This window comes from Maniola jurtina, chromosome 4, assembly GCF_905333055.1.
Source record: "Maniola jurtina chromosome 4, ilManJurt1.1, whole genome shotgun sequence".
Lineage (NCBI taxonomy): Eukaryota > Metazoa > Arthropoda > Insecta > Lepidoptera > Nymphalidae > Maniola > Maniola jurtina.
The window spans coordinates 14,913,683-14,929,781 of record NC_060032.1 but is presented as its reverse complement, the minus strand read 5'-3'; the positions used below and the strand labels follow the sequence as shown (position 1 = coordinate 14,929,781).

Here is a 16,099-nt window from a genome sequence, read left to right as displayed (position 1 = left end):
ATTATGCGTGTATGCAATATCAGTATTGCTGATTTCATATCTCGTTGAGTATATGGACGGAGGCGCCTACGTGAGTTTTCGCGCGTTGTCATCTACTCATTGCTATCTAATACCTAATTATTATAATAACTAGCTGTGCCCGCGACTTCGTTCGCGTGGAATCGTGACTTTTCGGGCTTTATATAGCCACGGACGCTCAGGCGCGAGGCGTGTAGTACGTATTCTGTACGTTAAAAATGTTCGCCGTGATTCTTTAAATTGACATAACTTTTTTATTTATGAACCGATTGACATGAAATAAACACTAAATGTTAAGTGAACCTTACTACAATATATTAGTGAAAACCGTATCTAAATCGAATAAGCCGTTTCTGATATTAGCGTGCACAAACACACAGACAAACAGACAAATAGACAAAAAAAATTATTACAATTTCGGGTTCGGCATCGATATAATAACAACCCCTGTTACTTTTTTTATATATTTCCATTGTACAGACACCACTTTTCTACAATTTTATTATATGTATACTGTATAGATTAAGTACTTACTGACTTAGCATAATTTTTATTAGTATTATATTATTGTTGCAGGTAAGTTTATAACCTACTTTAGCCTACTGTTATGGACGCACTTTGTATCCGTGTTTAGTAGCTCATAATTAATTAATTGATTCGTTAACAATAACATCTCTTTCAATGATAATAATAAGCAATCAATCCTTATTTCAAGAAGAAATCGTTAATTTGCATTCGTATAGCCCAGGTAGGTGCGGTCAAAGTCGACGCAATCATTATAATTTTATTTATTGATCATTAAATTAATTCTACTTTATTTATTTCGTTTTTAAATTAGATAATGAGTAGGTAATATGTATTTTTAGACACGTCGTGATAAAAAAAATAAAAAACACGACCTGCCAAGTGCGAGTCAGACTCGCGCACTGAGGGTTCCGTACTCGGGTATTTTTTCCAACATTTTGTACGATAAATCAAAAACTATTTATTATACATAAAAATAAATAAAAATCTGTTTTAGGATATACAGGTAAAGTCCTTTCATATGATACCCCACTTGGTATAGTTATCCTACTTTGAAAATTGAAACACATTTTAATTTTTTTTTTAATGATGTAACCACAAATTCACTGTTTTTGGATTTATTCCTGTACTTGTGCTGTACACGACGGACAGACAGACAGACAACAAAGTGATCCTAACTATAAGGGTTCTGTTTTTCCTTTTGAGGTACGGAACCCTAAAAATTAACTAAAAAGTTAAAAAAACACATTTGAAAATCCTCATAGATACAGCCACCAATAAATTATAGATTGTTGTCTAGAAAAAATTGTTTGAATTTTTAATTAAGAGTCAAGAGTTTACGGTTGACCTTATGAGTAAAATATTGGTAAATTCTAAAGTGGCTATAAATAAATATAAACGAATTTCAGATGAAACAATGTCGAAGATACAAAGAAACTTACCTGTCATATTTACTCTCTTTGACCTTAAAGATTGTGCATAAGGTCTTGGGCATAAGGTATAAATATTGTAAAATAATATATATCATCTATATGGCAAGTTGGCAGGTAAGTAAGTATATAAAAACATGTGGTTGTTGTGCAAGCGACATCGTACGAGAGTCGGGCGCGATGTGGCCGGTGGCGAGCGAGCGAGGTGGCGCCTAGCCAGTAGCCAGCGTATCACGGTCATTTTATTTACGACTGGTTTTGTACACGATTTCATTCACCTGAACTACTTTTATAAGTTTGCCTTCACATTTCAATTTCCACAGTCTAGACATCGTATCAATAAACGTGTAAATAGTCAAAGCGTAGGTACTACCCTGTACTGTACATTCATCATGAGCCGTCAAACTTGGTATACTGTACCTAGATATGCTATCAAATTTTATTTTTAAATCTAAGTAATATTATAAAAACGATAGTGTGTCTGTCTGTGTGCTAGTTTTTACGGCCCATCCGTTTAACCCGTTTGAGTTACACGAGAGCTGTGAAGGAATATTTCTTTGTAATTTGAGTGTGTAATTCTGTGGGCGGTCCTGAACTAAATAAAAATAAAAAATAAAAACCCATTTGTACAGATAAGTACCTTATAGCTTGCAAATCGGAAATCGCCTGAAAATTATCATATTTTGTCATTTTTGCTGACATTTTAAAAAACAACAAATATTGCGAGCTTTTTGCGAAATAGTTGTATATACATAATATAAGCATATATAAGTAAGTTAGATACCTACCTAGATGCTTAAGTTAGTATATTCGTAGTGCGATTGGAATTTTTCCCACGTTATGCTACGGTTTCTACTAAAGAGCCAAAAGAGTTAAGTATTCCAATGATGTCAACGTAGCGTAATGCTATCTACATCCGCCTTGCGTCCACTGCAGTAGGGTTCTGATGACTATAGGCTACTAAGGCCGGACGCATACTAGAACTCTGTAGTTTGAACAATATCTAATGTATCAACACATTCATAGTCTCGATATCAGAATGAATCTTCTAACTTTACCTTTCTAGCTACATCATCATCAAACCATCGCCGGCTCACTACAAAAGAAGGGCCTTCTTGTCAGTATGAAAGAAGTTGGGCCGTACTCTACCACGCTGGTCAAGGATTGGCAGACTTCACACCTTTGTGAATATAATGGAGAACTCTCACCACAGATATAAATTTATTTGGCTTTCTGTGACTCCCACGCATACAGATTATATCAGGATGTTTTAGCAAGTGTAATGCTAACGCACATAATATAACTCCGAAAAGTAAGAGGTTAGAGGTGTCTCTGGTGCTGCAAATGTTCATGGGCGGCGGTAATCACTTAACATCAGGTGACCCGCCTGCTCGTTTGCTCGCTATTTTTTATTTAAAAAAAAGGTGCGTGTCTGGGCTTGAACCGCCGCGTCGACCTTCCGAATAAGAGGCCAACGTCTTAACCCTGCTAGACTATAACTTTTTGAACTACTTCTTAATATAATGTATCGGTAGAAGATGGGTTCCCTTTGAATGTCGTCTCAGGACTTTGCCTTTTTGCAGGAACAAAGTATAATGTAGGGAAAATTAAGAGCTTTGGCCTCCTGTGTGTGCTTGGCTTTACTTATTTTCCGAATGCACGTATGTATAACATATTAGGTATCTGACATACCTATTACCTATTGCCTGAAGTAGCATCGATTAGATTAGATGTACAGAAGTGTGAAGGACATCTCTGACTGTTAAGGCTATTTTTGTTAATACTATGTGGTCTAATATATCTATGAGTCAGTTAGATGCTATTTAGAGATTGGGAGCATGTAGATAATGTATCAAGTATGTAGATAATGAAGTGCGAATTGTTACCTCAAGATCAAGTAATAAATAAGTACTTAACCACGAATTACGATTGATTGATTCACAAACGTGAAATTGATGTGACTAGGGGCACGTACCTAAATCCCTACTGATTATTACATTCATATTATAAAAAGAAGGGACTTTTCGGTTGCTTCCTGCAAATCAATAAAATACAAACCAAACGGAAAAAATGTTAACTACTTGATTCCCACTTGCAAGTGGTATAAATTTAGATACGAGAGCTATTTCTTCGAGTTATGTAGATAAAAAATAGGTATTTAAATACTCGTTCTAAGTAGAAAATAGAGCGGGCAACACTAGCGACTTTTCTCCTGTTTTTAACTATCTCTCTGTCAAAAACTCTGGAATACGCCTTTTTAAGAAGGCAAATGCCTTTCCAATTTTCACCCTAAACACCAAAGGGATGTATCGGCGATTATATATTGGCGACCGAACAAGTAGAAGAATCTGCATTCTGCAGGCCGTCATTGGAAGCCCGTGTGCAGTAAATCAAAGTAAATCAAACTAAGTACACTACGTACGTACGAGTATGTACGAGTCTACTACGCGGCGGCCGACGTGACAAGATGGCGTTATGTGCCTTGATTTCCCTATCCCTACATTTTAAAACATCCCTATCCCAACTTAGCTAAACTTGTGCAAATGGTGCTAATAGTGCTTTACTCTTTGTGTATAAATCTTATCGCCAGCGAGCTATGTCGTTAATTTGTAGGTGTGTAGATTTCCTCGCCAGTTTGGGTCAAGCGACAAGTTTGGTGGCGTGGTGGTTCGATGGTGAGAGGGAACCAGTTTGACCGCGCCCGGCTCCGTGGGCGTCTGCCCGCGCCTCACGCGGAACTCGCCTGACGAGCTTGCCTTAAGCTGGGTATACACATGCTTATAGCTTGCACAATAGCATGCCAATTACAACCTCCTGGCAGGCTAACACATGTATGTTAAATGACATGCCTGTGGCGGGTTAACATAGTAGATTGCACACATTTAGTGATACATGTTATGCTTATAGTCCTCTACTTGCCTTGCATAATAGCATGCCAATTACCAGCCCCTTGCAAGCGCAACACATGTACCTATGTTGAATGGCATGCCTATGGCTGGCAAGGCAGTAGATTGCACAAAGCTGGTTAGACATAATATGCTTATACCTACTTTGGAATAATAGCATAAAATTACTAGCTCCTTGCAAGCGCCAACACACGTACCTTGCAGCCTCTTGCAGCTAAATGCAATAAAATCAAAATTGGAACCAATTGGAAAAATGGAACCCTGTTACTAAACCTCCGTCTGTCATATATAACATTACATAAATAATAATAACAATAATAATAATTTTTGTGTGTAATTTGAACGTAACTGGTATGCTGCTGTGCAAGTAAAACTTAAGTGTAGTGCCGGCCTTATGTAGGTGCCTACCTATCTACCTTTTGTACGTTTTCACGCCACGATACCCGAATTGACAAGGCCAGCTATTTTATTATTAGTTGGTTAGGTATTTTTAGTAGGTAGGTACTTATAACTTATAAGCTAAAGAAGAAACTTTTGCTGAAGAAACTTATGCTGAAAAGTTATTTAGCTGCCTTTTTAAGTAATCGTAAATTAAAGCAGTTACAAGAACATTGACTAACTTACATATTATTAGATAGATAGGTGCATGTTTGAGTACGAGTAGGTATTATAATTATATTGTATGCTGTGCCCGAAATCGAAATGCTTAAAAATCTGAAGTCATGCGATTGCGGATGAAGTCGCGAGCATCATCAAATTATTCAAAATATAATTATGTCTAGGTAGGTAACTACTTATGTAAGCAATAGATACGAGGTAACGAAGTTCGATATTGAAGTAACGAATGTCGACTTCAAGATTACGAAAGTCGACTTCGAGCTAACGAAGTTCGATGTCGAGGATACGAAAGGTGACTTCGAGGTAGGTACCGATTTTCGACGTCGAGATTATGAAGGTCGAAGTTACGAAATACGATATCGAGGTAACGATGTTCGATATCGAGCTAGCGATTGTCGATGTTGAAGTTAAGAAAGCTGGTGTCGGAGTAAATAACGAAAATCGATGTCGAAGTTGGATGTCGAGGAAACGAAATTCGATGTCAAGGAAACGAGAGCCAACTCTGATGTTAGATGGTTGATGTTGAGGTTGCGAAGGTTGATAACGAGGTTACAAAAGTTGATATCGAAGAAGCAAAGATGGATTCAAGACTGTCGAGGAAACGAAATTCGATGTATGAAAAGCGTGAATTTACAGATAAATAATAATGTTTTTTAAATCATTCTAGGTAAGTTTTTAGACAGATTTTGAAAAAATCTATCTAAGTTTTTGGCAACTAGACTACCTTGGCCACAGAACCCTCATATACCTTAGATAATATGCGCATTCTAATTTCAAAGTTCTAACGCGCATTTGACCAGTTTTTTTTTAATATGATGAGTAGATGTCATTGTTTAAAATGGACTGCATTCACAAAATATAATACAAAATCTCTACCGCGCAGCGTCGGAACAGGTTGAGATTTTATTGTAACTCAGGCAGACCCATTTGAGTATTCACAAAAAATAAGGTGCCAATAAAAGGACGGAAACCCATTGTTTGATGTCATTCTGGAATCAGGAATTTTTAGAAAAAGGTTCCCTCGTAGGATTGTACCTATACTTATCTATAGCGTCGGGCGGCTCGGAGCACAATGGGCCCTTTGTGCGCAGGCGCCGAACAGTCTAGCGGCGAGTGGAGTGGCGCGCGGCTCTGGCGCACCAACGCCACGAGGCAACGCGACGCCCGCCGCGCCGCCAGCGAGTCTGGCTCGATCGACGGTTGCTAAGGATAGCTGCACACTTCATACTTCAAACTTAGAGTATTCACTTACCAGTATTCTCTTGGATAAAGATTTTCCACTGCTTTTCTTAATTTAAAGTTTTACAAGAAATTACTAATAACATATTATGTAATTATGAAAATAAAACTATTGTCGAAACCACACCCGGTTTATTTTGCTTATTTTGCGTAGTCTTAAAAACTATACTAGTAAATTAAATAAAATAAAAAAAAAATCAGTCCGCCCCTAAGGCGAAGGCGTCCTCTACAGTTTACACGAACACAGGAGACGCAGCAAGATACAACTTCATATTAACTAAGTAGTTCATTTTGCATTCGAGGATGATCTTAATTCTAAATGAACAAAAACAATAGATGTATATAATACGGATAAATATATAATACGGAGACAGCCTTCGATGCAGAACATAGAGACCGATGAGACACTCAAATAAAAGTTCCTTCAAGTATTCGCTACATTAGGTACCTACTTTTGCTTTGCATTTCAGCTACACTTCCTGAAGTCTTCGGCGACCAGCCTACCGATACGCTAACTCAGTGTCTAACATTGAGTGATAGCCACCGAGCTTATTTGACATTCATTCACAAAACTCGTCTATGGTGGCCCTTATTTGGTCGTGTGTGCACTGCGCACCCCAATCGCCACAAAGGATGGGATCGCCTGCATTTACTGTGCGTACCCATGCCATGCGCTCAGCAAGGTCTTTTGTTTGTATCGGCTTATCAAAGAGCGAGATTAGTCACGCGTTTCCAAGATCTCATGGCGGATGAGATTTGCTCTGGACTGACAAAACGTGACACGCGATGCGTGAATTCAATGATATACAGTGGACCCTCGGTAATCCGGCCCCTGTCTAATCCGGCACCCCTGTAATCCGACAATCTATTATTATTGAATTTACTAAATTTGGCATACATAGTAAAGTATGATTTGTACTTCAGAGTATGTATGACTTATATCATTGGATTTGTAATTTGTCGGATTACAAGGTACTCTTTTGTAAAAAAATCCGGACTATGAGGGGTCTTAGGCAGTACTCTATAATCCAACAAATTCGATAATCCGCCAATGTCCTACAAAACGTTTGTCGGATTACCGAGGGTCCACTATATATGAATTAAACGGCTTATATTAAGCTTTGAACTTCGAACAAATAGATACCTCATTAGGATTAGCTTTTTGCCATATCTATAAAGTCTATCTTAGTTGGAAAATATATTTTGATTCAATACTTACCTACGAGTATATGTATTTTTTATTTTTATCTTAACTTTGATAAATATCAACATCCATACTAGCGCGAAAGTGTGTCTGTAGACCTGTAGACCAATGATAATAGAAGAAAAATCTTTGCTGTAGACTGTCTACTATCTGAATGAACTAAGGTATGGGACGTGAAAGTTATCACGGCCCATACCTTAGTTCAACCGATTTCAGATAATAACTTACATCCCAGAAACGGACGTCATCAGACCTACTGTTATTTCGGAAAATCAACGAGTTCCTACGGGATTTATAGAAATCTAAATGCGCGCGGTTGTCATCTTAGACTTTTTATATTGTAGAAAATAAACATAAGTAAGCTAAGGTACCGATGCAAAGTATTTCTTAGTAAGTAGATACCTACCTAGAATCCATTCAGAGCTAGTTACTTGTGTCACTTTGTTGTTATGTAATGTGTACCTACTGTACGCTCCATAGCATCAGCTGTTATTATAGCAGTTAACCTCCTGTTAACACACGAAGACTGTAGGTGTATCTGTTCAGTGTTCACACTCATAATACGGACAGACTGTTTACGCTTATTATAGGAATGCAGTAGGAATATGCATATTCGTTGAGTCGACCGACCCCATTCCGTCGCGGCTTTGTTCTCCGCAATATTTGTAGGTTTTAGATAAATAACTAACTATTAATAATAAATATCTAGGTCGATACTCGATAGATACCTACTACCTATAAGTCACCAAGAAATATTCACACTGGCTTACCACAACTTCGTACGGTGTCCTAAATTATGTACCTAGATCATACATAAAAATAATACTTACTTAATAAGGAAAACTTTCCCAAAAGACATTTTAACAAATTTTTTTTCAATAAAAAATAGTAAGCAAACGAGCAGGCGGGTCACCTGATGTTAAGTGATTACCGCCGCCCATGAACAATTGGATCTACATAGATAGTAGATTTGTATAAGTAGCTGAACTTTTTAAATATAAACTATCTAGGTACCTTGAGTTGATTAAAGGTACCTAGATAGTTTATTTTTAAAACGGCTGAGTAAGTGATTCTAATTTCTAACCCTATGGCTGTTAAAACACACACAAACGGACAGACGGACTGGACATAAATAGAGTTCCTTGTACGGAACCCTAAAAATGCTACTATAGAAAAACCCGTTAGCCGGATATCTTTAAAAAGTATAATAAAAAAATAATTGCTCGTTAACAAACTCGTTTTTCCAGTTTAAGATTCAGCACCAGAGTTTATCATAGAGACGTTTTGAGGTACCTAATACTGCTTACAAAAGTTTAATTTAGCTAGTAGCCTAGCATATTATAGGCTACGGTGCTAAGTAAGCTACTTCTAATCAAAACCTACACTGATATACTTACAAAAGTACAATTCTACGGACTCTTGTACGGATTGGTAGGCCCCCCAACCTAATGGGTGGTAAGTGGTAACATTGCGCCTTACGGTGCAATGTCACCATTCCAACACCTTGGGACCCCAAGCTACATAGGTACTTAGTGCTCAAAATATGCTAAAGAAAACCTATAAAAAAATCTGTAGCTATTAGAATAATATCCTCGCAACAGAATCGATTGGAAAATGCAATAGAATATGCACTATTAGTCAAGTGTTGAGGTGCTACTTAGTAATGTAGGTAGGTAGGTACTTATTAGTCATACATCACGCCACCTCGGCTGCGTGAACGTAGGAATATGTAATACAATAGCTAGTGATGTTCGAAGTTGATTCAGAAATCAAATAAACTAATAATAATAGTAATTTTTTTATTGAAAGCAGCTTACGACTAGTTTTTATTAAGGCACTGACAGCTAGTATAATTTAAAATAATTTAGTAGAACCTAACAAAACTAGACACAAATTATTGATCCACTGTCCCTAAACTCGGTAGAAACCTGTATCTCAGGCGACAGTGCTCTCCTTTACTAATTGAGTCTGAGTAACAAAATTATTAGGTTTAATTTACTTTTTTAATTTACATACAATATTTCAATTTTTTTATTTTTAATACTATTTATTTATTTTTTTAAACTATAGTTGATTTACCTACTGGTCACACAGATTGCTCATAAGTTTACACAGTACACACTAGAAGGAAAACTCAGCCTAGCAAGCTTTTGCTGTCAGGAAAATTAGACAATTTACCTCAGGAAAATTAGACAATTTGCCTCAGGAAAATTAGACAATTTGCCTCAGGAAAATTAGACAATTTACCTCAGGAAAATTAGACAATTTGCCTCAGGAAAATTAGACAATTTACCTCAGGAAAATTAGACAATTTGCCTCAGGAAAATTAGACAATTTACCTCAGGAAAATTAGACAATTTGCCTCAGGAAAATTAGACAATTTACCTCAGGAAAATCAGACAATTTACTCATATTGTAAGTTGTAACGGCTACTCTAGTCTACTTTACATCTACAATCCATCGATGCATCGCAATGAATATTAATTCTGTGGCAAGGCTGCTGATATCCAGAATATTTTTATTTTGCAAAAGAAAGCCATTCGACCAATTTATAAACTCGGTTCACGCGAATCTCTAGTGCATAAAGCATAGATAATAAATACACTAGTAGCATAAAGTATAGAAATTAACTCCATCTGGTTTTGTGAATTGATATCTAAGATTGTAACTTCTGACATTTGAAAAGAGCAACTGCTGAGTTTCTTGCTGTCTCTTTTCCGTAGAATGTGCTTTCGGAACCAGACATAGATGTAGCTGTGATTAAAAAAACGATTTTGGTTTTTTATTCTGCTTAAATCCAAAAACCTTGTTTTATACGGTCTACTGTTATTGTGCTGTAGGCATAGAAAGTGGCTGTAGGAGATCGTCAATTTCTTTTTAAGTTTACTAGCTCGTAGGCCGTAGCTCATCTTCGGAGTCTACGTAGGCTCTACGAACATTCGGAGAGAATTTAGTTTTTTTTTTTAAATTACCTAAATAAGGTACCTAAATACCTAAATGGTAAATACTAAATAGGTATTTAACTATTTATCACACTAATATTATATAGGCGAAAGAGTGGGTGTATGTTTGTTACTCTTTCCCGCAAAAACTACTGAACGGATTTGGCTGAAATTTGGAATAGACATAGATTATACTATTGATTAACACATAGGCTACTTTTTATCCCGGAAAATCAATGATTCCTTACGGAATTTTTAGAAACCTAAATCCAGACGGACGAAGTCGCGGGCATCAGCTAGTGTTTTCATCTAACTTGGCTTCCTAGTTAAGATTTTTTCCAGACATGGTTTTAAAGTTGTCCGAGAGCTGATTTAGAAATCAACTAGATAGGTAGTGTTTCGTCCGCGGTTCGCGGAGCTCCCCAGAAACCCCAAAATTCCTAATCAATCGCTGTATAGTGAGTAGGGCATGCAGGTACCTCGTGCAGTGCTCTTCGTTGCCGGCGAATATCGGGCCCGATTCTTCTTGCTTCTGGCTTGATGCACTTTAGTGTGTTTAGTGGGTGTGGTGGAATGTGGTATTTATTGCACTCTAACCGAAATTAAATTAACAATTATGCCGAGAGAAGGTGGCGAATCGCGGCCGCTCCAACCGAAAACCGATGAATGAATTTTGACAGTGACACTGTCACCTGTCAGACGACAAAACGACAACGTGACTTTGACAGCTGGAGTTGCCGCTTAAATAATAATTACCAAACATTCCCCCGCCCAAGCAGTCTTCAACTGCTTCCGAAAACCTAATAAAAACTAACAACTATTTAAGCCTAAACCAAATCGAAAATAAACCTAATCAAAGCTAATCTAAGGGCAAACGAGACAATTTGGAGATTGCCCGTTGCAAAACTGTACCCTTCGCTACCCGTACATCTGCGAGCCTGACCACGCCGTCCTTCCCAGGATACAACGCTACTATCCGACCGCGGCGCCATTGAAGAGGTGGCGCATTGTCCTCTTTTAGTAAAACTAAATCCCCAACTTTAGGTGGGACAGCTGGGTCAGTCCACTTCAATCGCTGTTGTAGGGTGTGAAGATATTCCAAATGCCACCGATGCCAAATTCTTTGAGATAGTTGCTGTAGCAACTGAAAGCGAGATAATTTATACGTCTTTTCATCCTGAAAGGGGTACTCTGGAAGCGCTGTTAGCGGTTGTCCGATAAGAAAATGACCTGGGGTCAGAACCTCTAGGTCATTTGGGTCCGAAGACAGAGGGCACAAAGGCCGTGAATTCAAGACTGCTTCGATTTTGCAGAAAACCGTACTAAGTTCCTCGAAGGTCAAAGTTGTTTCCCCAATAGTACGTTTTAAATGCGTCTTGGCCGACTTTACGGCCGCCTCAAATAAACCGCCCCACGACGGGCACGCGGGAGGATCGAAGAGCCAGGTTATACCGCGCCGAGCTAAATCATGACCGATTTGTGATCGATTTTGTTCCAAAAATTGGAAAACTTCCTTTAAATATCTGTCACTGCTCTTATAATTTGACCCACAATCTGACCTAATGATCGCTGGAAAACCGCGTCGCGAGGTCATGCGAGAGAGACAGGCGATGAAGGCCTCCGAAGACAAATCCGAAACTAATTCTAAATGGACGGACTTAGTGGCCAGGCATACAAATACGCACAAATAGGCCTTGGTGACCTTTGGATTCCGCAACTTATGAGACTTTACATAAAATGGACCTGCGAAGTCGGTTCCCACGCCTTGAAAGGGTCTAGCCGCTAAAACGCGGTCTTTAGGCAGATCTCCCATCAAGGGTTGGGTTGTGAGTCCCTTTAATTTGTAGCACGAAATGCATTTGAATGTGATTTTTCTTACCGCTCTTCTGGCCGAGAGAATCCAATAGTCCCGTTGTAATATGGCTAAAAGAGCGTTTGGGCCTACATGTGAATTTTTCAAATGCGAATCCGAAATTAACAGATCAATAAAATGTCCCGATTTAGGAAGCAACAATGGATGTCTGGCTTCATAAGGTAAGTCCGAATGTTGAAGGCGTCCTCCAACACGAAGGAGTCCGTCCGAGTCAATGAAGGGGTTGAGACGTCTCAAATGCCCCTTCAAGGTTTGGCCTTTCCGAACTTTCTCAATCTCTGCACCGAAACTATCCCTCTGCACTAGAGAGATCCACATTAGCAACGCGTGCTTCCTATCCTGTGTTGTTAAATAAGGCGTAGTATTCCGATTATTATTCCGACGGCAATTAAAAATGAATCTCCGAATCCACGCGGTAACCGAAATAAGCCGATCTAAGGAGCTATAACGCTCCACGAGGAAACCGAAATCTGGGAGTGATTCTGAATTTGTAGCAACCGAACACCGAATCCCAGGTAAATCCGCAGGTGATACCTGATTAGCCTTTGATGCAGGCCAAACCGATTCCGAATAAGTTAGCCATCGCGGACCCCACCACAATGGATGAGATACCAGACCCGAAGCTGTTAGGCCCCGTGAAGCACAGTCGGCAGGGTTCAATTCGCCCGGAATATGTCGCCACGTGATTGGCACTGTAGAATTTTGTATCTGTGAAACTCGATTAGCCTCGAATACTTGAAGAGTATGAGGTGGAGTTTTAAGCCAAGCTAAAACTATAGAACTATCAGTCCAACCAAATACCTCGTGAACATCGATGGTCCTTTGCAAACAAAGGCAAACATGATGCAGAAGCTTAAGTAGAAGCACGGCTCCGCACAACTCCAATTTAGGAATCGTCAGACGTGTTCTGATTGGGGCGACCTTACTTTTGGCCATTACTAAATGAACCGAAACATTATCTGTGTCATCCACGGCGCGTAAATATACAACAGCTGCGTAACCAGCCTCCGATGCATCTGAAAAACCGTGCATAGTAATATTTTTTACCGCTGGTGGGAGCATACATCGCGAAATCCGAACATCTTCAATCCGAGCGAGGTCAATTTTAAAATTAATCCAATCTCTTTCTAAATCCCCAGTAATAGGTTCATCCCAAGTAAAACCCGAAAGCCACAGACGTTGCAAAAAACATTTAGCCCGAAATAAAACAGGAGTGATCCACCCGCTTGGATCATACATGCGAGCAATTGTCGACAGTATTTTCCGTTTAGTAACCGAAGGTCCATGAGTTAAATCCGTCCGAAAAGAAAAAACATCCTCTACAGGATTGTATTGTACCCCCAAAACCGAAGTTAAACTTTGCATGTCTGGGTTATCAAACAGATGAGGCACCTGTTGATGATCGTCAGGCAAGTCCCGAAGTAAAACAGGATCGTTCGAGATCCATTTCCGTAATTCATATCCCCCTGATTGCATGAGCCGAATTAACTCTTGTTGCAGTTCAAGAGCTTCCGATTGTGAGCTGCATCCCGACAGAATATCATCGACATAAATGTCGTTCTCTAAAACCGAAGCCGCCCGAGGATACCGATCACGTTCTCGATCAGCCAACTCTAAAAGCGTCCGAATCGCAATGTAAGGACTAGATTTTAACCCGTATGTGTTGGTTCCAAGTTCATAGGTAAGAAGGGGCTCATCTGGAGACTCTCTCCAAAATATGAGCTGGTACCTTCTGTCCAATTTATCAATAAGCGTCTGCCGAAACATCATCCTAATATCCGTCACAAAGACAACTCGATGGCGTCTGAAGTTCATCAAAATCTCCGAAATATCCCTTTGTAATTTAGGGCCCGAATGTAAACACTGGTTTAAAGAAACCCCCGAATTTGTGACGCAACTACCGTCAAAAACAACGCGTACTTTCGCATTTTCGTCTGAATCCTTAAAAACCGCATGATGTGGTATAACAAAATATTCTTGTCCGCCTTTAAAATCAAAATCCGAAACCGACATGTGACCGAGATCCAAATATTCACGCATAAAATTAATATACTTCTCTCGTAAGACCGAATTTTTCATAAGTTTCCGTTCCAAAGCCAAAAATCTTTTTTCCGCAATAGTTTTCGAGTCACCTAACAAGGGTCTGTTAGGTAAAAATGGCAACTTCGTGACAAACCGACCATTTTCCAACCGATACGTATTATCTTTATAAAACTGTTCACACTCTAGATCAAGTGGAGCAGACCGAGAGGATGTTTCTGGAGGTTCCTCAACCTCCCAGAACCTTTGAAGAGTGTCCGAAACCGAAATACCAACGACTTCCGAATCATCAATCAACTCAGATTGTTTAGTGAGTTCTACAGGACCAAGTAGAACATAACCGAAAATAGTGTTATAAGCCGTAAGACCGATAGAATTTAAAATTATTTTATCTCCTCCCATAAGAGATCCTAAAACATCCGAACCGAGCAGCAGTTCCACTGGCGATGACTGGTGGAAGTGGGGATCTGCTAAACTTAAGCCGGTGGCTAGGTCTTTCACCGAATCATCCAAGGTCACCGTAGGTAATTTTCCTATAACCGTTTGCATACACAAAACAGGAGTAGTAATTTTAGGAAATCTTTTATTTATCGGAGAAAATGTCACCGAAGACCGACCGATTATAGTTGAGGTTGTTTCAATACCTCCAACACCCATGATCCGTTCGCTGCACGGATCTAAACATATGCCCAACCTACCCACTAAATCTGTACTAATTAAAGACCCCTGAGATCCACTGTCAAGTAAGGCTCTGGTCGTGACCCCCATTTCCGAATTTATTTCTGAATTAAAATAGACTTTGACTATAACAGTGGGTAAGAGTACAGTTAGTAAAGGGCAAGTGGGCGCCGAATCCTAGCGTCTGGTAGGTGAATAGAGGAGAGCACGATCGTCATCTCGCCTACCACTCTCATTTCGCTCATCAGAACGCCCGTACCGAGGCTTGTCACTACGATTTCCATTACGTGGGTCATCTCGCTGCTCCTCACGTCGTCGTGGAGGAGATGAGCTACGTTGAACGGGTGAAAGATCGCGAGGTGACTTGACCCTTCCGACGTTAGATTGCTGCCGAAAGCCCCCGCCAGTGCGAGGGGCTGACCGCTCGGCCGAGCTCCGATTATTATTATTATGTCGCTGTTGCACCCCCGACCGATTAAAACATAGCATCGGGTGATGCTTAGTGCTTCCACAGTTGCAATGAAGCTCTCGACGGCAATCGCGGTAGCTGTGGTTCCCCAGACAGTGGAAACATAGACGTTCCTTGTCCACAAAATCTTTTCGTGCAAAAGGCGACATGGATTTAAACTCCGGACAAACTGTTAAGCTCAAATGTTTCGAATCCCCACAGCATATACATGGCTGCTTTACTTCAGCAGCGGCATAATGAACCGATCTGCGAGCGGGCTTCGCTTGCCTCGAATTGTTATAGTCATACTGATTTGATGATTCCAAATTCGCGCACTCGATTAAGCGGCATTCCGTTTCTAAAAATTCAACTAAGTCCGAATATTTAGGTATGGTATCCGATTCGCAACCAAATTTTTGTTCAAAACGAGATTTAAGTGACGCTGGTAATTTTGATAGACATATGTGTAAAAGTATAAACGACCATTCCGAAACAGGAAAACCGAGACGCTCTAATTGATTAACCGCCATAATCAGTGGATTTAAAAATTGTGACCGAAGACCGTTAAGCCGACCCGAAATAGTAGGTAATTTTAAAATTTGGTCAACGTGTACGTCACCTAAACGCCGAGTGTTCTGATACCGTTTCATTAAAAGATCACGGGCAATACTATATCCTT

General features: G+C 39.5%; 1 protein-coding gene across 1 annotated transcript; it reads right to left on the bottom strand.

Moving 5' to 3' along the window:
- Nucleotides 1–11,240: 11,240 nt before the first annotated feature.
- LOC123864738 lies at nucleotides 11,241–15,062 on the bottom strand. The gene has a single exon (XM_045905364.1). The coding sequence runs from the start codon at nucleotides 15,060–15,062 to the stop codon at nucleotides 11,241–11,243; it is 3,822 nt and encodes a 1,273-aa protein (XP_045761320.1).
- Nucleotides 15,063–16,099: the final 1,037 nt, after the last annotated feature.

Bases quoted from the DNA above. Each gene is read 5' to 3' on its own strand.
- LOC123864738 (XM_045905364.1), bottom strand. From the start codon at position 15,062: ATGGGGGTCACGACCAGAGCCTTACTTGACAGTGGATCTCAGGGGTCT.